The sequence below is a fragment of the Pelodiscus sinensis genome, chromosome 1 (genome assembly GCF_049634645.1).
Source record: "Pelodiscus sinensis isolate JC-2024 chromosome 1, ASM4963464v1, whole genome shotgun sequence".
Classification (NCBI taxonomy): Eukaryota; Metazoa; Chordata; order Testudines; family Trionychidae; genus Pelodiscus; species Pelodiscus sinensis.
In genome coordinates this window covers 52,904,925-52,918,591 of record NC_134711.1, presented here as the reverse complement: position 1 = coordinate 52,918,591, position 13,667 = coordinate 52,904,925, and the positions used below count along the sequence as shown (strand labels likewise).

The 13,667-nt window shown below is 40.3% G+C and overlaps 1 protein-coding gene across 2 annotated transcripts in view; it reads right to left on the bottom strand.

Annotated features, from left to right (window-relative positions):
• The window catches only part of PDZRN4 (PDZ domain containing ring finger 4), a 411,808-nt gene that overhangs the window by 15,767 nt on the left and 382,374 nt on the right, over positions 1-13,667 (bottom strand). For both annotated transcript variants that reach the window (XM_014572468.3, XM_006120970.4), the window contains 2 exons: positions 6,177-6,275; positions 3,947-4,009 (listed from right to left, as the gene is read on the bottom strand). In XM_014572468.3, the coding sequence (XP_014427954.2) occupies positions 3,947-4,009; positions 6,177-6,275 (162 nt within the window). The remainder of the gene's footprint in view (positions 1-3,946; positions 4,010-6,176; positions 6,276-13,667) is intronic.

Below are 13,667 nucleotides of genomic sequence, written 5' to 3'. Positions count from 1 at the left end.
TGGCATATGTTTTTGCGCAAGAGGCTATAGTGTAGACATAGCCAGTGTGTGTTTGAGAGAATGAGACACACAGATAGCATGAGAGTGACAGAGATTTGCATTACCAAACACCCTCCATCCCCTTCTCTCTGTGTGGAGATAGGGTACAGAAGTGGAGGGAGGAGAGACACCCTAACATCAGTGCCTGCCTCTTTTCCTTCCTGGGGCAGCTCCAAGGCTGAGGGCAGGAGCAGCATGACAGTGGATGGAGGGGCAACTGAAGAACCAGCGCTTCATAGCTTCCTGGACAGACCAGTCAGGATCAACTGTCAGAGGTTCCAAGATCTACCAGTAGATTCCTATCTACTGGTTGGTGACCACTGTACTAGAACATGTAATGAATCCAATAAGCCTAATTTTCTCACACTGTGTGGCTCCCATTTATGCAAAGTTTGATGGACTTAACCAAGATCTATCAGGACCTTCCTCACACAGTCTTTTGCATTTATTTTACAGGCAAAGAGACTATTCTTTGTTATTTAAGAAACCCGTCTAGGAGAGTGGTGTGCATGTGGTTCGTCAGTACTGTATCTGAATTATCCAGAAACACACGAGGAAAGCTGCTATATTACTGTGAAAAATATAAAATCAAGCATCCCCAACACTGTGTTTTCCAGACATGCATGTAATCCCTGTGTAATGATATTGTCATCTTCCATTTCTCTGAGTTATCTCATCCATAAGAGTGGATGAAGGGTCAGTGTGCCTTTGGCTATGAAAGAAAACCCCACATAACTCACCAGGAGTTAATCTTAATGATAAAAATTCTGGCTGTATATCAGCTCTGACATTAAAGTAATGCTATTAGTCTATAAAAATGCAGTAGAATTACTTACCCTCTTCTCTCACCTTTGGAGTCTTCACTCACAAGAGAATTGAGGTTTACAGTCTCAAACTAATATCTATTAGCTATCTGTCTATACTGTGCCTGTCTATATGATAACCCATCCAGAAATGTTTAAAAGAAATTAAAATGACAATGCCATTCCATCATTTATTTAGAATACATTTAAATGCCTTAAAGAGGAGATTCCACAGAGTTTTTACCTTGTTGAAAAACCAACAAGAATTCATATAAAATATACAGTTTTGGATTAAAAAAAGGAAAATCACCAACATATGTAGACAGATGAAGAAGCTAGTTCATTTACTTTTCACTTCCTAATCATCTCTCTTCTTAATCCTACCAAACTAAAGAACTGTTATCTTTTTGCACTTGGATACAAATATTTTTTGTGGGCAATTCCAGCACAGTTACATTTTTTACATTCTGGACCACCCAGAAAATAAAACAAGAGTTCCTACATATGCGCTGACATTAAAATATAACTTATTTCCTTTATGAAATAAAGGCCACTTTAGACAGCCAACTTATAGATCCTATTATGCTCTACAGATTAGTCTGATTCCCAAAGCTGATACTGGTGTAAAAAATATAATTTGGTTTTCAGGAAAGATGTTTTCTGAGGAAATGAAAAGACTGGAGGGAGGGACTCAATTGATTTGCAAGATTGAAAGGACTCATGTACCTAAATGAATGATTGGCAGTTAAAGAACAGTTTTTGAAGACGTAATTTGCCACTGACAGAAATTACCGGAAGGGGTATTAGTTAAAGAAGGTCAAAGTACAAGTCAGATTGCCTGGAAATGAGAGAAGTGAACTGAAACACCTAAGTATAACAAGAGGGATTCTAAGGCTTTTTTATTTTGGTACTAGTATCCATGATTTCCCTAAAACTTCCACTCTGTAAGTCCAAACTGAAATCCACTGTCATTTTAGCTATTTTCCTCACTTTACAGTTAAATACTGCAAAGTTAAGTGCCTCTCTTTCCTGACCTAGCCATAATTTGTTCCCTCAATGAGCTGGGAGAAGATAGATTTCATTGTAACCTGGAAGAATCTGAGAAATTCTATCAAATTCAAAATCTTTGTTCAAGGAAGAAAACAGCTTTCTTCAGAGCTGAAATGTGTTACCAAGTCATTATCCATTCCTGACTTTGCCCTCCCTAAGGTTGGAATTTAGTCTGCTTCCACAACACACTTTCTATTAACCATCTCAATTAGTAGTTCTGAGACCAATAGGAGGTCTTAAATAAATGTGGGGTTACATTACCATTTAGAACTGTAGTCCATGCTAGCTATTGTGTAATGTCTGCTTGTTAAGAAGAAAGTGAAACACATTCATTTTTATATTCCAGTTTGGCTAACTTTTCTTCTTATACCAAAATCAGTCAGTTCTCCTCTTAAGTAGCCACTTGTGAATCATAAAATCACAGGACTGGAAACAGACCTTGAGGGATTATTTAGTTCAGTCACCTGCATTCATGGCAGGATCAAATATTATCCAGACCACACTTATCAAGTGTTTGTTTTAAACTGTCTATTCACAATCTCCTTTGACAATTTATTTCAGTCCCTAAGCACCCTGACAGAAAGCTTTTCCTAATGTCCAACCTAAACTATCCTTGCTGTAATGTAAGCCCATTGCTTCTTATCCAATCCTCAGAGTTAAGGAGAACAACTTCTTTCTCTCTCTCTCCTCCCTGTGACAACCTTTTATGTACTTGAAAACGGTTTTGTCCCTTTTCGGTCTTCTCTTCTCCAGACTGGGTCTCTTCAAACACATAGGGATTGTTGTTGATTTGCTACTCAAATATTATGTAACTAAATCACTAGTTTATCTAATTTTAGACCACCTATTGGGCTACAGAGTGCCTTTACTGGTAGCAGATTACTACCCTCCCAAGATGGGCCTGCCAGGTCGTATATCTTAGTGGGAGCCCAAAGTTGAAGTCCTGCTCCCTCACCCCAAACTTTTTGCTTACTTGCTTCAGAGGGATGAGGACACATAGCTCACATCTGGAGGGGCAAAACAATCTGAGGTTTTGATTACATGGAGATGTTATCCAGACTACAAAGGTTTGAACTGCAAAGTACTTGACTATTCTGTGCTTTAACCAGGAATGTAAAAAGTTACCCATGTAAACAGTTAACCAATAAGCTTGGGCTTATCAGTTAACATTCATGGCTACACGCAGGCTCCCGGTTTACGCGGGGAGCCAGCTTAAAAGACATGCACTGATTCCTGGAGAACCGACTACAGCCTCTGTGTAACCCTATAGTCATTAAAATTTTCAGCAGTTACATGGTTACTTTACGCACATTTTAACATCCCTAGTTTTAACTGCCTCTTGTGGACTCTCTTATTGGGAATGAAAAGATACCTCGTTCTTGAAAGATGTTGAAAATGAACTAGGTACCTTTAGGTTAGCACCAGTAGGGTTTATTGGCACAGTGAAAGAGTGACCCAATTAATCACTCTATAATTAACGCCCCTTTTGTCTGGACCATGGTGCCATGTAAAACCCACTGTGGGTTATCAGAAACCAAGAATAAAAAGAGCAATTGAGCGAATAGTGTATAAATGAAATCAGAAAGGTTCAGTAGAGAGAGAAAAGAGTAGACATCAGGTAATCCACCTTCAGAATGGCCTTTAGAATCACTCTCTCAAAAGCTTCTTATCTATGGTCAATATTACTTTAAGTTTTACTCAAATGTATGCTAGCAAAGAATAACCAGCTAGACTGTCTCACCCATATTAATGGCTGTCATTATAGAAAACGTCATTGAGATGAACATGAGAAAAATGAGATTTCTCATAAATATGGCATTAAAAAACACATGATATGAGGCCATAAGGCAGAGCAAGTTTGTCATTTTCATTTTTTTCAATACCTACTTTCTAATTCCCAGCTATTGTGCGAAAAAAGAGACAGATATGGATTTTCCACACATCAAAAAAACAAAGAGAATTATCATCTCCCATCAAAATTCTACAGAGAGGATTGCATTGTACTGTTTTTCAGGAGGTATCTCAGGAAAAAAAAAGAGTTTATAGATACATACTTGCAAAATGCGGTCCCCTTCTCGGATCCGTCCATCTCTGGCAGCAATGCTGTTTGGATCAACCTGCATAGGAGAGTATTAAAAATAACAATCATGAAAATACTTCAACATCAAACAACTCAATTTGTAGAATTTGTAAAAATGCCACTGTTTATACTGTGGAAAGACAGTCTAAATCTTACTTCACAGTCAGATGAACATACCAGTTCTACAAATAATCACAGAACCTTGTTATAAAAACGTCTAAAGGCAGAGAGGTATATATGATTTTCAGAACAATGTTTCCCACATGACTGTCAAACACTCACCTTCAGCTGTCATCGAGCAGATTATCAATGACAGAATTCTTAGGATCTGGACATTCATTTTGGGCTGAGGTGATTTTGATGCCTTGCTAATGAGAGGTGGATATCTCAATGCAGCAGGTCTATGTTTGTTTAACAAGAAACTATAATCCCCTTTTCTGAAAACATTTATTTTTCAATGATTATATCAGCTATCCAGCTGCCATTTCCTCTGGATCTTTCAGTTCCCAAAGAATTACAATAAAACCAAAGAAAGCTCTATGGTATATACATATTCATGGATCCCACAGACCGATTCTGCTTTGAGTTGCTTAATTTAAAGTTAGTTTATCCTAAATAGATATTTAAGGCTCCATTAACATTTATCAGAGTCACAATAGCTCATCGCTGAGTGCTCTTCAGAGGGGAAATACTATCTATCACCTTTCCCTTGATGGTTATCTTAAGCCATTTATTTTACCTTGTCATGCCAAGAGCTATTTTTCAAGCAAAATATTTTGAGTATAGCATTTGGTTTGCAGATTACATCCAGTACAGATGTTAGATTTTTTTTTTATTGGGCACTGTCAGACAAAAATATTTGGAATTGTTTAATCGACAATGAAAGACAATACAATTAAATGTATACAGTGTGCTTGTAGCTGCATTGGTTCCAGGATGTTAGAGAGTAAAGGTAGATGAAGTAATATTTTTTATTAAACTAACTTGTATTGGTGAGAGTAAGACAAGCTTTGAGCTTACACAGAGCTCATCTGATCTGAAAAAGAGCTCATTGTAAGCTTGAAAGCTTGTCTCTTTCTCTTACCAATAGAAGTTGGTCTAATCAAAGATATTACCTCCCTGACTTACTCACTTTAAAAGAAAGGGCTGAGAGATTCCAAATGGGATAATACTGTCCATTTGGAAAATCAACACATTTTAGATACTGTATAAAGGTGCGTGGCATTAAAAGATCTCTTTATTTTTTCCCCTCACAAGGCCAAACAGATGTTAATAATAGTGTTTACATACCTATGGGAAGACTTATTCTTAGTAAGTTTCATACTAATTCCTAATTCTTGGTCCAAGACTGTAGGTTTCACGTATTTTAACAGAGCTGTTGGCAGTTAGAGAACAATCTTTACCATTCCCATTTTTATGTGATTGACCTTATAGCAATGCAGGAGAATTCTTTCTGCTAAACTCACTGATCTTCTGATTTTTGTTCAATGTCATCCAAAGGTGACCATTTGTGTATCAAATTCACTCAGGACAATCACCACCAAGCTTAGGCTCATGAAATCTTTGCCTTCTTATCTATAAATATTGTGCTCTTTAAAATTACTGATGACTCCACATGAAATTAATTCACCCAAAAATCTTTCTAGGCCTGATATTGCAAGGTACTAAATACTGCCTGGAGGGTTCTGAATACTCTCACTTGCCATTGAAGCATATGGGAGTTAAGTTTGCTCAACACCACAAGGTGTCAGGATCAGGCTCTGTTTGCTGGTAAAACAAAGTGCTGTGATAGACTAGATTCTCCAATGGACTCATCTCCCCATTTGTTTTAAGTTGTTCTTCCTCTCTTTGAATATATGTGATCATTGTATGAATAAATTAGCCACTGTTATTGTTAACATGACTGAAGTAATGGCAGAATAGAGAAGTGAGAGAACCAGAACTTTTGCTGACTTTCCACATACTAGTGGGATTTTATTTATATGTCAGAGAATACTCCGACTTTGCCCTTTTCCTTACTATGATGTTATATTCATAGAAGCACATTAAACAAACAAGCTGGTAATAATTATATTACTTGGGCAACATAATTTACTCTCCTAACTGAAAGTGACAAGTGCTGGCTAATAGCCAGTGTTACTGCAGTCAGGTCTCAGAACACTTGTTTCTAGTTTTCCATTGAGTCCTCCCAACCACAACTTTACCTCACTGACATAGATTCCCGTGTCTTCCTCATCATCTGTTCTGTAGCAGACAGTCAGCCCCAGCTTCTCTTGACTGCTAACACGACACAGCTCCACCTCCTGAGAGAAAACACACAAATGCAGTGTGACATTTGTCTTTGGAAGAAATTCTGCAATAGAATGGAGAACTAAGTCATTGAGATTCTATTAGACAACCACAGAGAAGTTTTAATAATCTCATTCAATACCACACAATATGTCTCCCTATCCGCATTATACCTTTCAATCAAAATATGCATAGCATGGGAATTGAACCTGCCTTTGGACAGTCTTAGTCTGCAGCACTGTGTGCATTCTTATGAGGAAAACATCTTTAATAAATAAAGAAAGGAACTCTAAACCGATTAGAGGTGTATTCTACAGAAGCACAGTTAGGTAAGCCTTGCCTAACTCTGAGAAATATGGATGTGCACTAATTTTACTGGTTTTGTTTTGTTTTGTTTGCTTTTGGATCATACAAGTTGCTTACAGTATATTACATAGTCATTTTATTCCTATCACAGCAACAACTGATTTACAGGATAGAGGACAGGCTGGCTACTCGATCCATCACACATGAGTGTCACTCTCTTCTAACAGCAAGCTAAGTCATAAGGCAAAGCCACAGCTTTCTGTTAATAACATAATTCATCTGACAGCCAGTTCAATGCCATAGCTTAATAGCAGGCATGGTTAGATAACAGACGGGTGCATCGAGAAATTTTTTGTGCCGGTGCTGTAGTATCCTGCTTTGGATCCTAGGCACTTTTGTATTTATACTAGTACAAAAATCTCTGCACCAAGTATGTCTTGTGAAGTAAAATTAACAACATCCAGGTCAATATTGTTGCAAAATATATGTAGCAATGCTATATGTGAAATTATGGATACACACTTATTTTATGCTTCAGACTCTGACTGAAAGGGGTTCAAATCAGGCATGTCAGGGGGATATGACAAAAAGATTTACTCTAGGGAAAGGGAAGAGGCCGACATCTCAAAACAGATGTGACCTAATGTCAATGGCTGTTCATTTTTCATGGAGGTTACAGCAGGAGAGATAATTAGCATAATAGCAAGCACCAGTGGGGGAGGAGCTAGCATGGAGTCTCATCTTCCAGACCTTATGTCTCCTTTTCTGAACTTGAACTTGTGAACTTTTTCTGGGGTACCCTTCAGAAGAATACATTCAAAAGGCTCATTGAACCCTAAGAAGAGGGGGAGCAAACCTCTAAATTATCTTGCTCTTTAAGGAGACAAAAAACCCAAGAGATTTAATCTCTGTGAAGAGTTCTGGCCAGTCAAAAGTTGGAAAGAAGCTATGGATTAAGAGAAATCATCCTGAACACAGCCTAGACTAAGTTTTACATTTTTGAATGTGTGTTTTCACTGTGATGTGCCTATAACCGTTTCTCCCTATATTACTTTTACTTGGTATTACTTAGGGTACGTCTAGACGGCAAACTTCTTTCAAAAGACAGTGTCCACACCTCAAAACCGGATTGAAAAAGTGATTTGCTTTTTCGAAAGAGAGTGTCCAGACTGCATGGACACTCTCTTAAAAGAAAGCTCTGATTGCTATTCACAGAATGGTCACCAGGACACCTGTCCTTTTTCGACCTCCTCTTCTTTCAAAAACTGTCCCTGTTCTCCGTCCACACACGCCTTTTTTCAAAAGAGCTCTTTCTAAAAGAGCATTCTTCCTCATAATTTGAGGTTTACCAATGCCAAGCCCCCCTCCCCTACATTTTTTCAATTTAATTTCAAAAGAACGCGATTGCAGTGTGGATGCAGATGAAGCTTTTTCGAAAAAAGGTAAGTTTTTTTGAAAAAAATGTAGTCTAGACATACCCTTAGTCCATGCTCTTTTGTCATACTACATCTAACCATATAATTTAGAAATGTGCCTCTCTGTCTGTCTGTCCATCCATCCATCAGTCTGTCTGTTCAAGAACTCCTCCTAAATAGTAACAGGTAAGACCACCAAATTTCCTATACAGTTTCCTCTTAACATAACTCAACGCAAGGTAACAGTTTAGTTGTGCCAATGTGGGGTATGCGTGGAATTTGATTGTAAGAGGCGAGGTCTTGTAAGAGGGAGTTTATACTGTAGAATGGCAACAGGGGGCACCAGTGGGCCAGAAATGGGGACACGGACAACTATAATCTCACTGGGCTAGCTGAAGGCAAGGGTGTGGAAAGGGAAAGCTATCTATTATAGATTTCAGAGAATTTGTCTGTTGGTGTGTCTGTCTGGCCCCTAACAGGGGAAGATGCACCCCGCCCTGGACTGTGCCTGTTGCAGCTGCAGTGGTCATAGAGAGGTGCTTCTCACCTGGTCCCAAGCTGCTGCAGTGAGAGAGGGCTGGGGCAATCCTCTCTCCCAGGAATAGCCTGCATCCTGAACCCTTCACCCCCAGTCCCATCCCAGAGCAATGATTTAAATGAAGAAAAACAAAACTTCTTTGAGTTAAGGACCTGGCAACACCAAGAAAATCTTTAGTTTGTTGTAATCATCAGTGCAGGGTAAATTCAGTTGTGTGCTTCTATCAAGCTGACAGGTTGGAAAGTTAACTGTCTCTATAGAAGGATGTGAACCTAATACTTTTTCTGTGAGGGTCCAAAGAGAGGGAGTGCAGGACAATGACTTGGGGCAAATTTGGGGCTAAAACGGACCTTACGTGAAGCTGCAAGAAGTATCCAAACTGGACAAAGCCAGGGTGCAGCTTGTGGGCTGCTGGCAGGCTGTTAGGGGTGAGAATTCTGAATCAAAGCTGCATGGGCGCAAGACACTGTTTGGCTCAACTATTTATTGCCCTCGTGAACCCCAAATGTCACACCCGCCAATTATGAGATGATGCTGAAAGCATAGGGTGATAAATGCCCCAGCTGTGGCATCTCAGAGGCAGGGAGAAGAGTAATTATTACTACACACACCAGTACAAATATCTAGGATTTCACATGGGAATCTCATACCAAATACAAGTGTTGAATATTGTGAAATAAATATCCGTAATAAAGAATAATCTACAGTGTCTTAAGTTTGTTTCAGACACTCTGGATTCCAGCCACTGGGTTTCTTTACAGCCTTTCTGAAAACTACATATTGGGATTGTATCTCGCTTTCCTGAGCGCACAAATGGGAAAAAAGAGAAGAGGCCACAGCTTTTTCCTCCCCCCTATTATCTGGCAACGATCCTTTGCATCCAGGAAGAACAAGGACTCTTACAGCAGCACTAGCCTTTCCAATGGGACCAAGAAGGACGAGGCAGGGTCTGTGTTCTCCACTCCTCTTAAGCAGCAATTAGGGGTAATGCTGTACCAGGGGAATGAAGGCTGTGCCCTTCAATTTGTGAGGCAATTGTTATACTCCCAACACTCCAAAGGCTTTGCACTGACCTAGGGCACAATGCCTTTAGAGAAGTTGCTCTCAAAGTGTGGTCCACGGATCACTAGTGTTCCACGACCGTATTTCAGGTGGGCCATGGACTTGAGGCTCATTCTCCATTGCAGCTGGGATCCCACACAGGTGCTCTAGTCCCCCTGCCCCCACTCCTTGTGGGATTGGCTTCCCACTGTAGGAGGGGACCCAAGCCTTGAAGTCTGGATTCAGCTCATGGGAGAAAGAACCAGCTTTGTGCTCTCACTCTCTCTTTCCTAGCTGGGGAAAAGGCAGTTTCAGAAACCATTCACCTGAAGGCTTTCCTCACTGCTCCTATTGATGGATTCTGTCCAAACCCCACCTACACACATCCTCATCCCTCTCCTGTGTCCTACCTCCTGCACTCTACCTCCCACTGAACTGCCCCCCCCACCCTCAGCCAGCACCCTACCTCCTACCCAGACCCTACAACCCAACCCCAGTCTACACTCATTTTGTCATCATGGTTGGCTGATGGTCCACGGAAAGGTTTGCATTAAGTAGAGTAGGCCGTAGGCCAAAAAGTTTGAGAACCTCTTTAGAGGATAGAAAGCATGCTCTATAGATAGGGCACTGCACTGGGACTCAAGAGACCTGACTTTTCAAGCAAGCAAATCACTTAATCTAATCTGTGCCTCAGTACCCGATTCAGAACAAAGGGCTTGTACTTCCTTCCTTGCAAGGATATCATAAGGATAAAGTCCATTAATGTTTGTCAGTGATTCTCAAACTGTGCTTGGGACCCCAAAGTGGCTTATGACTCTATTTTAATAGAATCACCAGGAGTTACAGGTTGCTAGTGCCTGAGGCTGAAACCTGAATCCCACCATGCAGGAGTTACATAGGCCCCCGGCCTATGGTGGTGGGACTCGGGTTTTGGCCCCCAATCTTGGGGCTATGGAGCTCAGGCAGGCTCAGGTTTTGGTTGCCCCCTCACCACGCGAGATCATGTAGCAATTTTTGTTATCAGCAGAGGGTTGTGGTGAAATGAAGTCTGAAAACCCCTGAACTATGGTGATGAAGGCCATATAAATGGCTAGATAGAATTGCTCCTTCTGGGGCAGTATGTCACCATACTACTGCCTCTGGCAGATTATGGCTTCCAATGATAATTTTACCAATAATTCCCATGGCATTTTATTTCTTATTAGAGAAATTTTGTAAAAGGGACCTACTGCTTATTCTACTCCTGTTCCTTTCCTAGTATATAAGTTCACATATGCTCAATAAGTGTAGCATAAACTGTATAAACTTGATTTAATATTTTAATAAGTTAATAAGAAAAATAGGGGAACACTATCAGATTCTTTGGTATACCTTAGAAAGGGTAGTTGCTTTGGATATCCATTTACAGGCAGTCCCCGGGTTACGTACAAGATAGGGACTGTAGGTTTGTTCTTAAGTTGAATTTGTATGTAAGTCGGAACTGGTACATATTGTAGGGGAAACTCTAGCCGAACATTTCTCCAGAGCTCAGTTTTATTCAGCCACACCTCACTTCCCTCAGTCCTTTATTCTCAAGCTGAGGTGTCTGCTGAGAAAAGCCGCTCCGCATCTCCCTGGTCTGCTGGGGGGGGGGGGGGGCGCTAGCTTCGCGTCTCCCTGGTCTGCTGGGGGGAAGCAGCCAGTGCGGGGTTGCCTCACCCCATTTGTAAGTAGGGATCCGATGTAAGTCGGATCCATGTAACCCGGGGACTGCCTGTATATGCTGAGGAGTGGAAAGGGCACGTATTATATGTTAGGTTTCAAAGAAGGAAGCTGAAATCTTATTTCACTAAGAAAGAGAATCACTAACAGTGACCTTATTTTGGCATTAGGCATGACGGTATGTATACTGAATAGAGGCCTATTCAAACCCTGTAATAACCAATGCCTCCAGGGGGAAAAAGAACACTTGACTAGAATGGTGCCATTAGGAAGGAATTACAGTAACAAAACAGCTTCAATTACACCAACAAGGTATACTTTTTAAAGAATAAAGAAGCTTGTGGTCCCTTGGAGGCCTATAAGGAAGCCTAAATACACCATAAAGGACTGAGTTTGAGACCTTTAAATCAAGGAAAATGAGGAGCTGTGCACAAGCTGAAATCCATTGACTTTCATTGTCCTGCCAACACAACCTCCAAAACTGCCTGAACGGAGGATGGACAAGGATCCCAAGGGCTGCTCAGCACATAATTTCTTCAGTGTATCATGACCTTGAAGTTCTTTTGGATGATTCATCTCAAAATCCTTTTTACAATCAAGATGTATGAATGTTTCATGGGAAATGAATGGAATCCTTATAGAGAATGTTGGTTTAATGAGCAGAATTAAACTATTCAGGGCATGAAACAAAATGAACAGGGAGACTCTGCATGTTTTGATCTTGGAGTTTGAACAGTTTGTTAGGACTCACTGTATGATTAAATGATTTGTTTTTGATCACAATCCTTTACTAGATGGAATGCATCAGACCAGCTTGTGTACTCTGCCTGAGATCGTGGAGACCTGAGACTGTGTAGGCAAAAATCCTAAATTAATTTCTAATTGCAACGTGCATAAAGGTGGCTAATGACTGTGTGCACATGGCCCTGGATTATTATAATCTCTCAAAGAGATGGAGTCTCCTCTGAAAGGCTCTTCCTCCTTGAAAGGCTAATATCTAGAGCTGGAGCAGAATTGTCTGATAAAAGTTCCATGTTCTTTAGTTTGTAGTCAACCCGTCTGTTACTCAGTTTAGGACAGAAGGTGGAAGAGGTAAGATGTTTAGTATGGAAATACATCTTCCAAAGCCAGAAGACTGCATATACAAGCCACTAAACAAAAGCTAATTTCTTTTTCATGGTGCACAAGACACATTAGTGTCCTAAAGCATTACTCAAACACAAGTCTAATGTGATATTTTAGAGAATTCATAAACATTTTACATAGTATATTAAATCAACCACCAACCGAAGAGTCAAGAAGCCTTGCACCTGGGGTAAACTGGCAGGGCTCCAATAACTTCAACGGAGCAACACTGAATTACAGCAGCTGAGGACCTGGTCCACAAAGCTCATTTTTCACCCAGAGAAACATCTGACAACGGGCTTTATGACAGCTGTCTGTTGGTGATTTTTCCCCACTGGTCTTTAACAGTAGAAAGAATGAGTCTGACAACAGCAGTGAATATATGAAAATCATGATTTTCCTCTTTAAATCCCTCTTGGGAACACATACATCTGTTTCCTCTTATTTTTTCTTTTTTTACATTTGAGGACTGATTGCCCTTTCTTCAGAATTCAATATCACACGAATCCTGTGAAAATCAAGACAATGTTCAATGGTACACATCTGGGAGAAGGATGGGAGCAGAGGCTAGAGGCTGGGGTTAAGCTCTTCCCCTAGGCTCTGAGAGTCAGCCACCTCCCAACAAGAGAAGTATTCTGTTGTTAGTGACAGAAATCAAAACAACACCAGAAAACAGTTCTTTCAGTTTTGTGCCATAAGTGACTTCTTTCAAACATTTCAATAAATCCCTTCAAGGACTGTTACCTCATGAAATATAATGGAGCAGATTCCTAGGGTAGCAATTCCTTAAAAGATGGGAAAGATGGCTAAGAGATCATAAGATCAGCCATACTGGTCAGAACAAAGGTCCATCTAGCCCAGCATCCTGTGTGACAACAGTGGCCAATGCCAGATATCCCACAGGGAATGAACAGAACAGGTAATCATCACGTAATTCCTCTCCTGTCATCCATTTCCAGACAAACAGAGCCTAGGGACACCATTTCTATCCATCCTGGCTAATAGCCATTGATGGACCTAACCTCTATGAATTTATCTAGTTCTTTTTTGAACCCTGTTAAAGTCCTCATCTTCACAATACCCTCTGGCAAGGAGTTCAACAGGTTGACTGTGTGCTGTGTGAAGAAAAACTTGCTTTTGTTTGCTTTAAACCTGCTACCTAATAATTTCATTTTGGTGACCCCCTCGTTCTTATATTATGGAAACAAGTAAATAACTTTTCCTTATTTACTTTTTCGATATCAGTCATGATTTTATAGACCTCTATTATATCCCCCCTT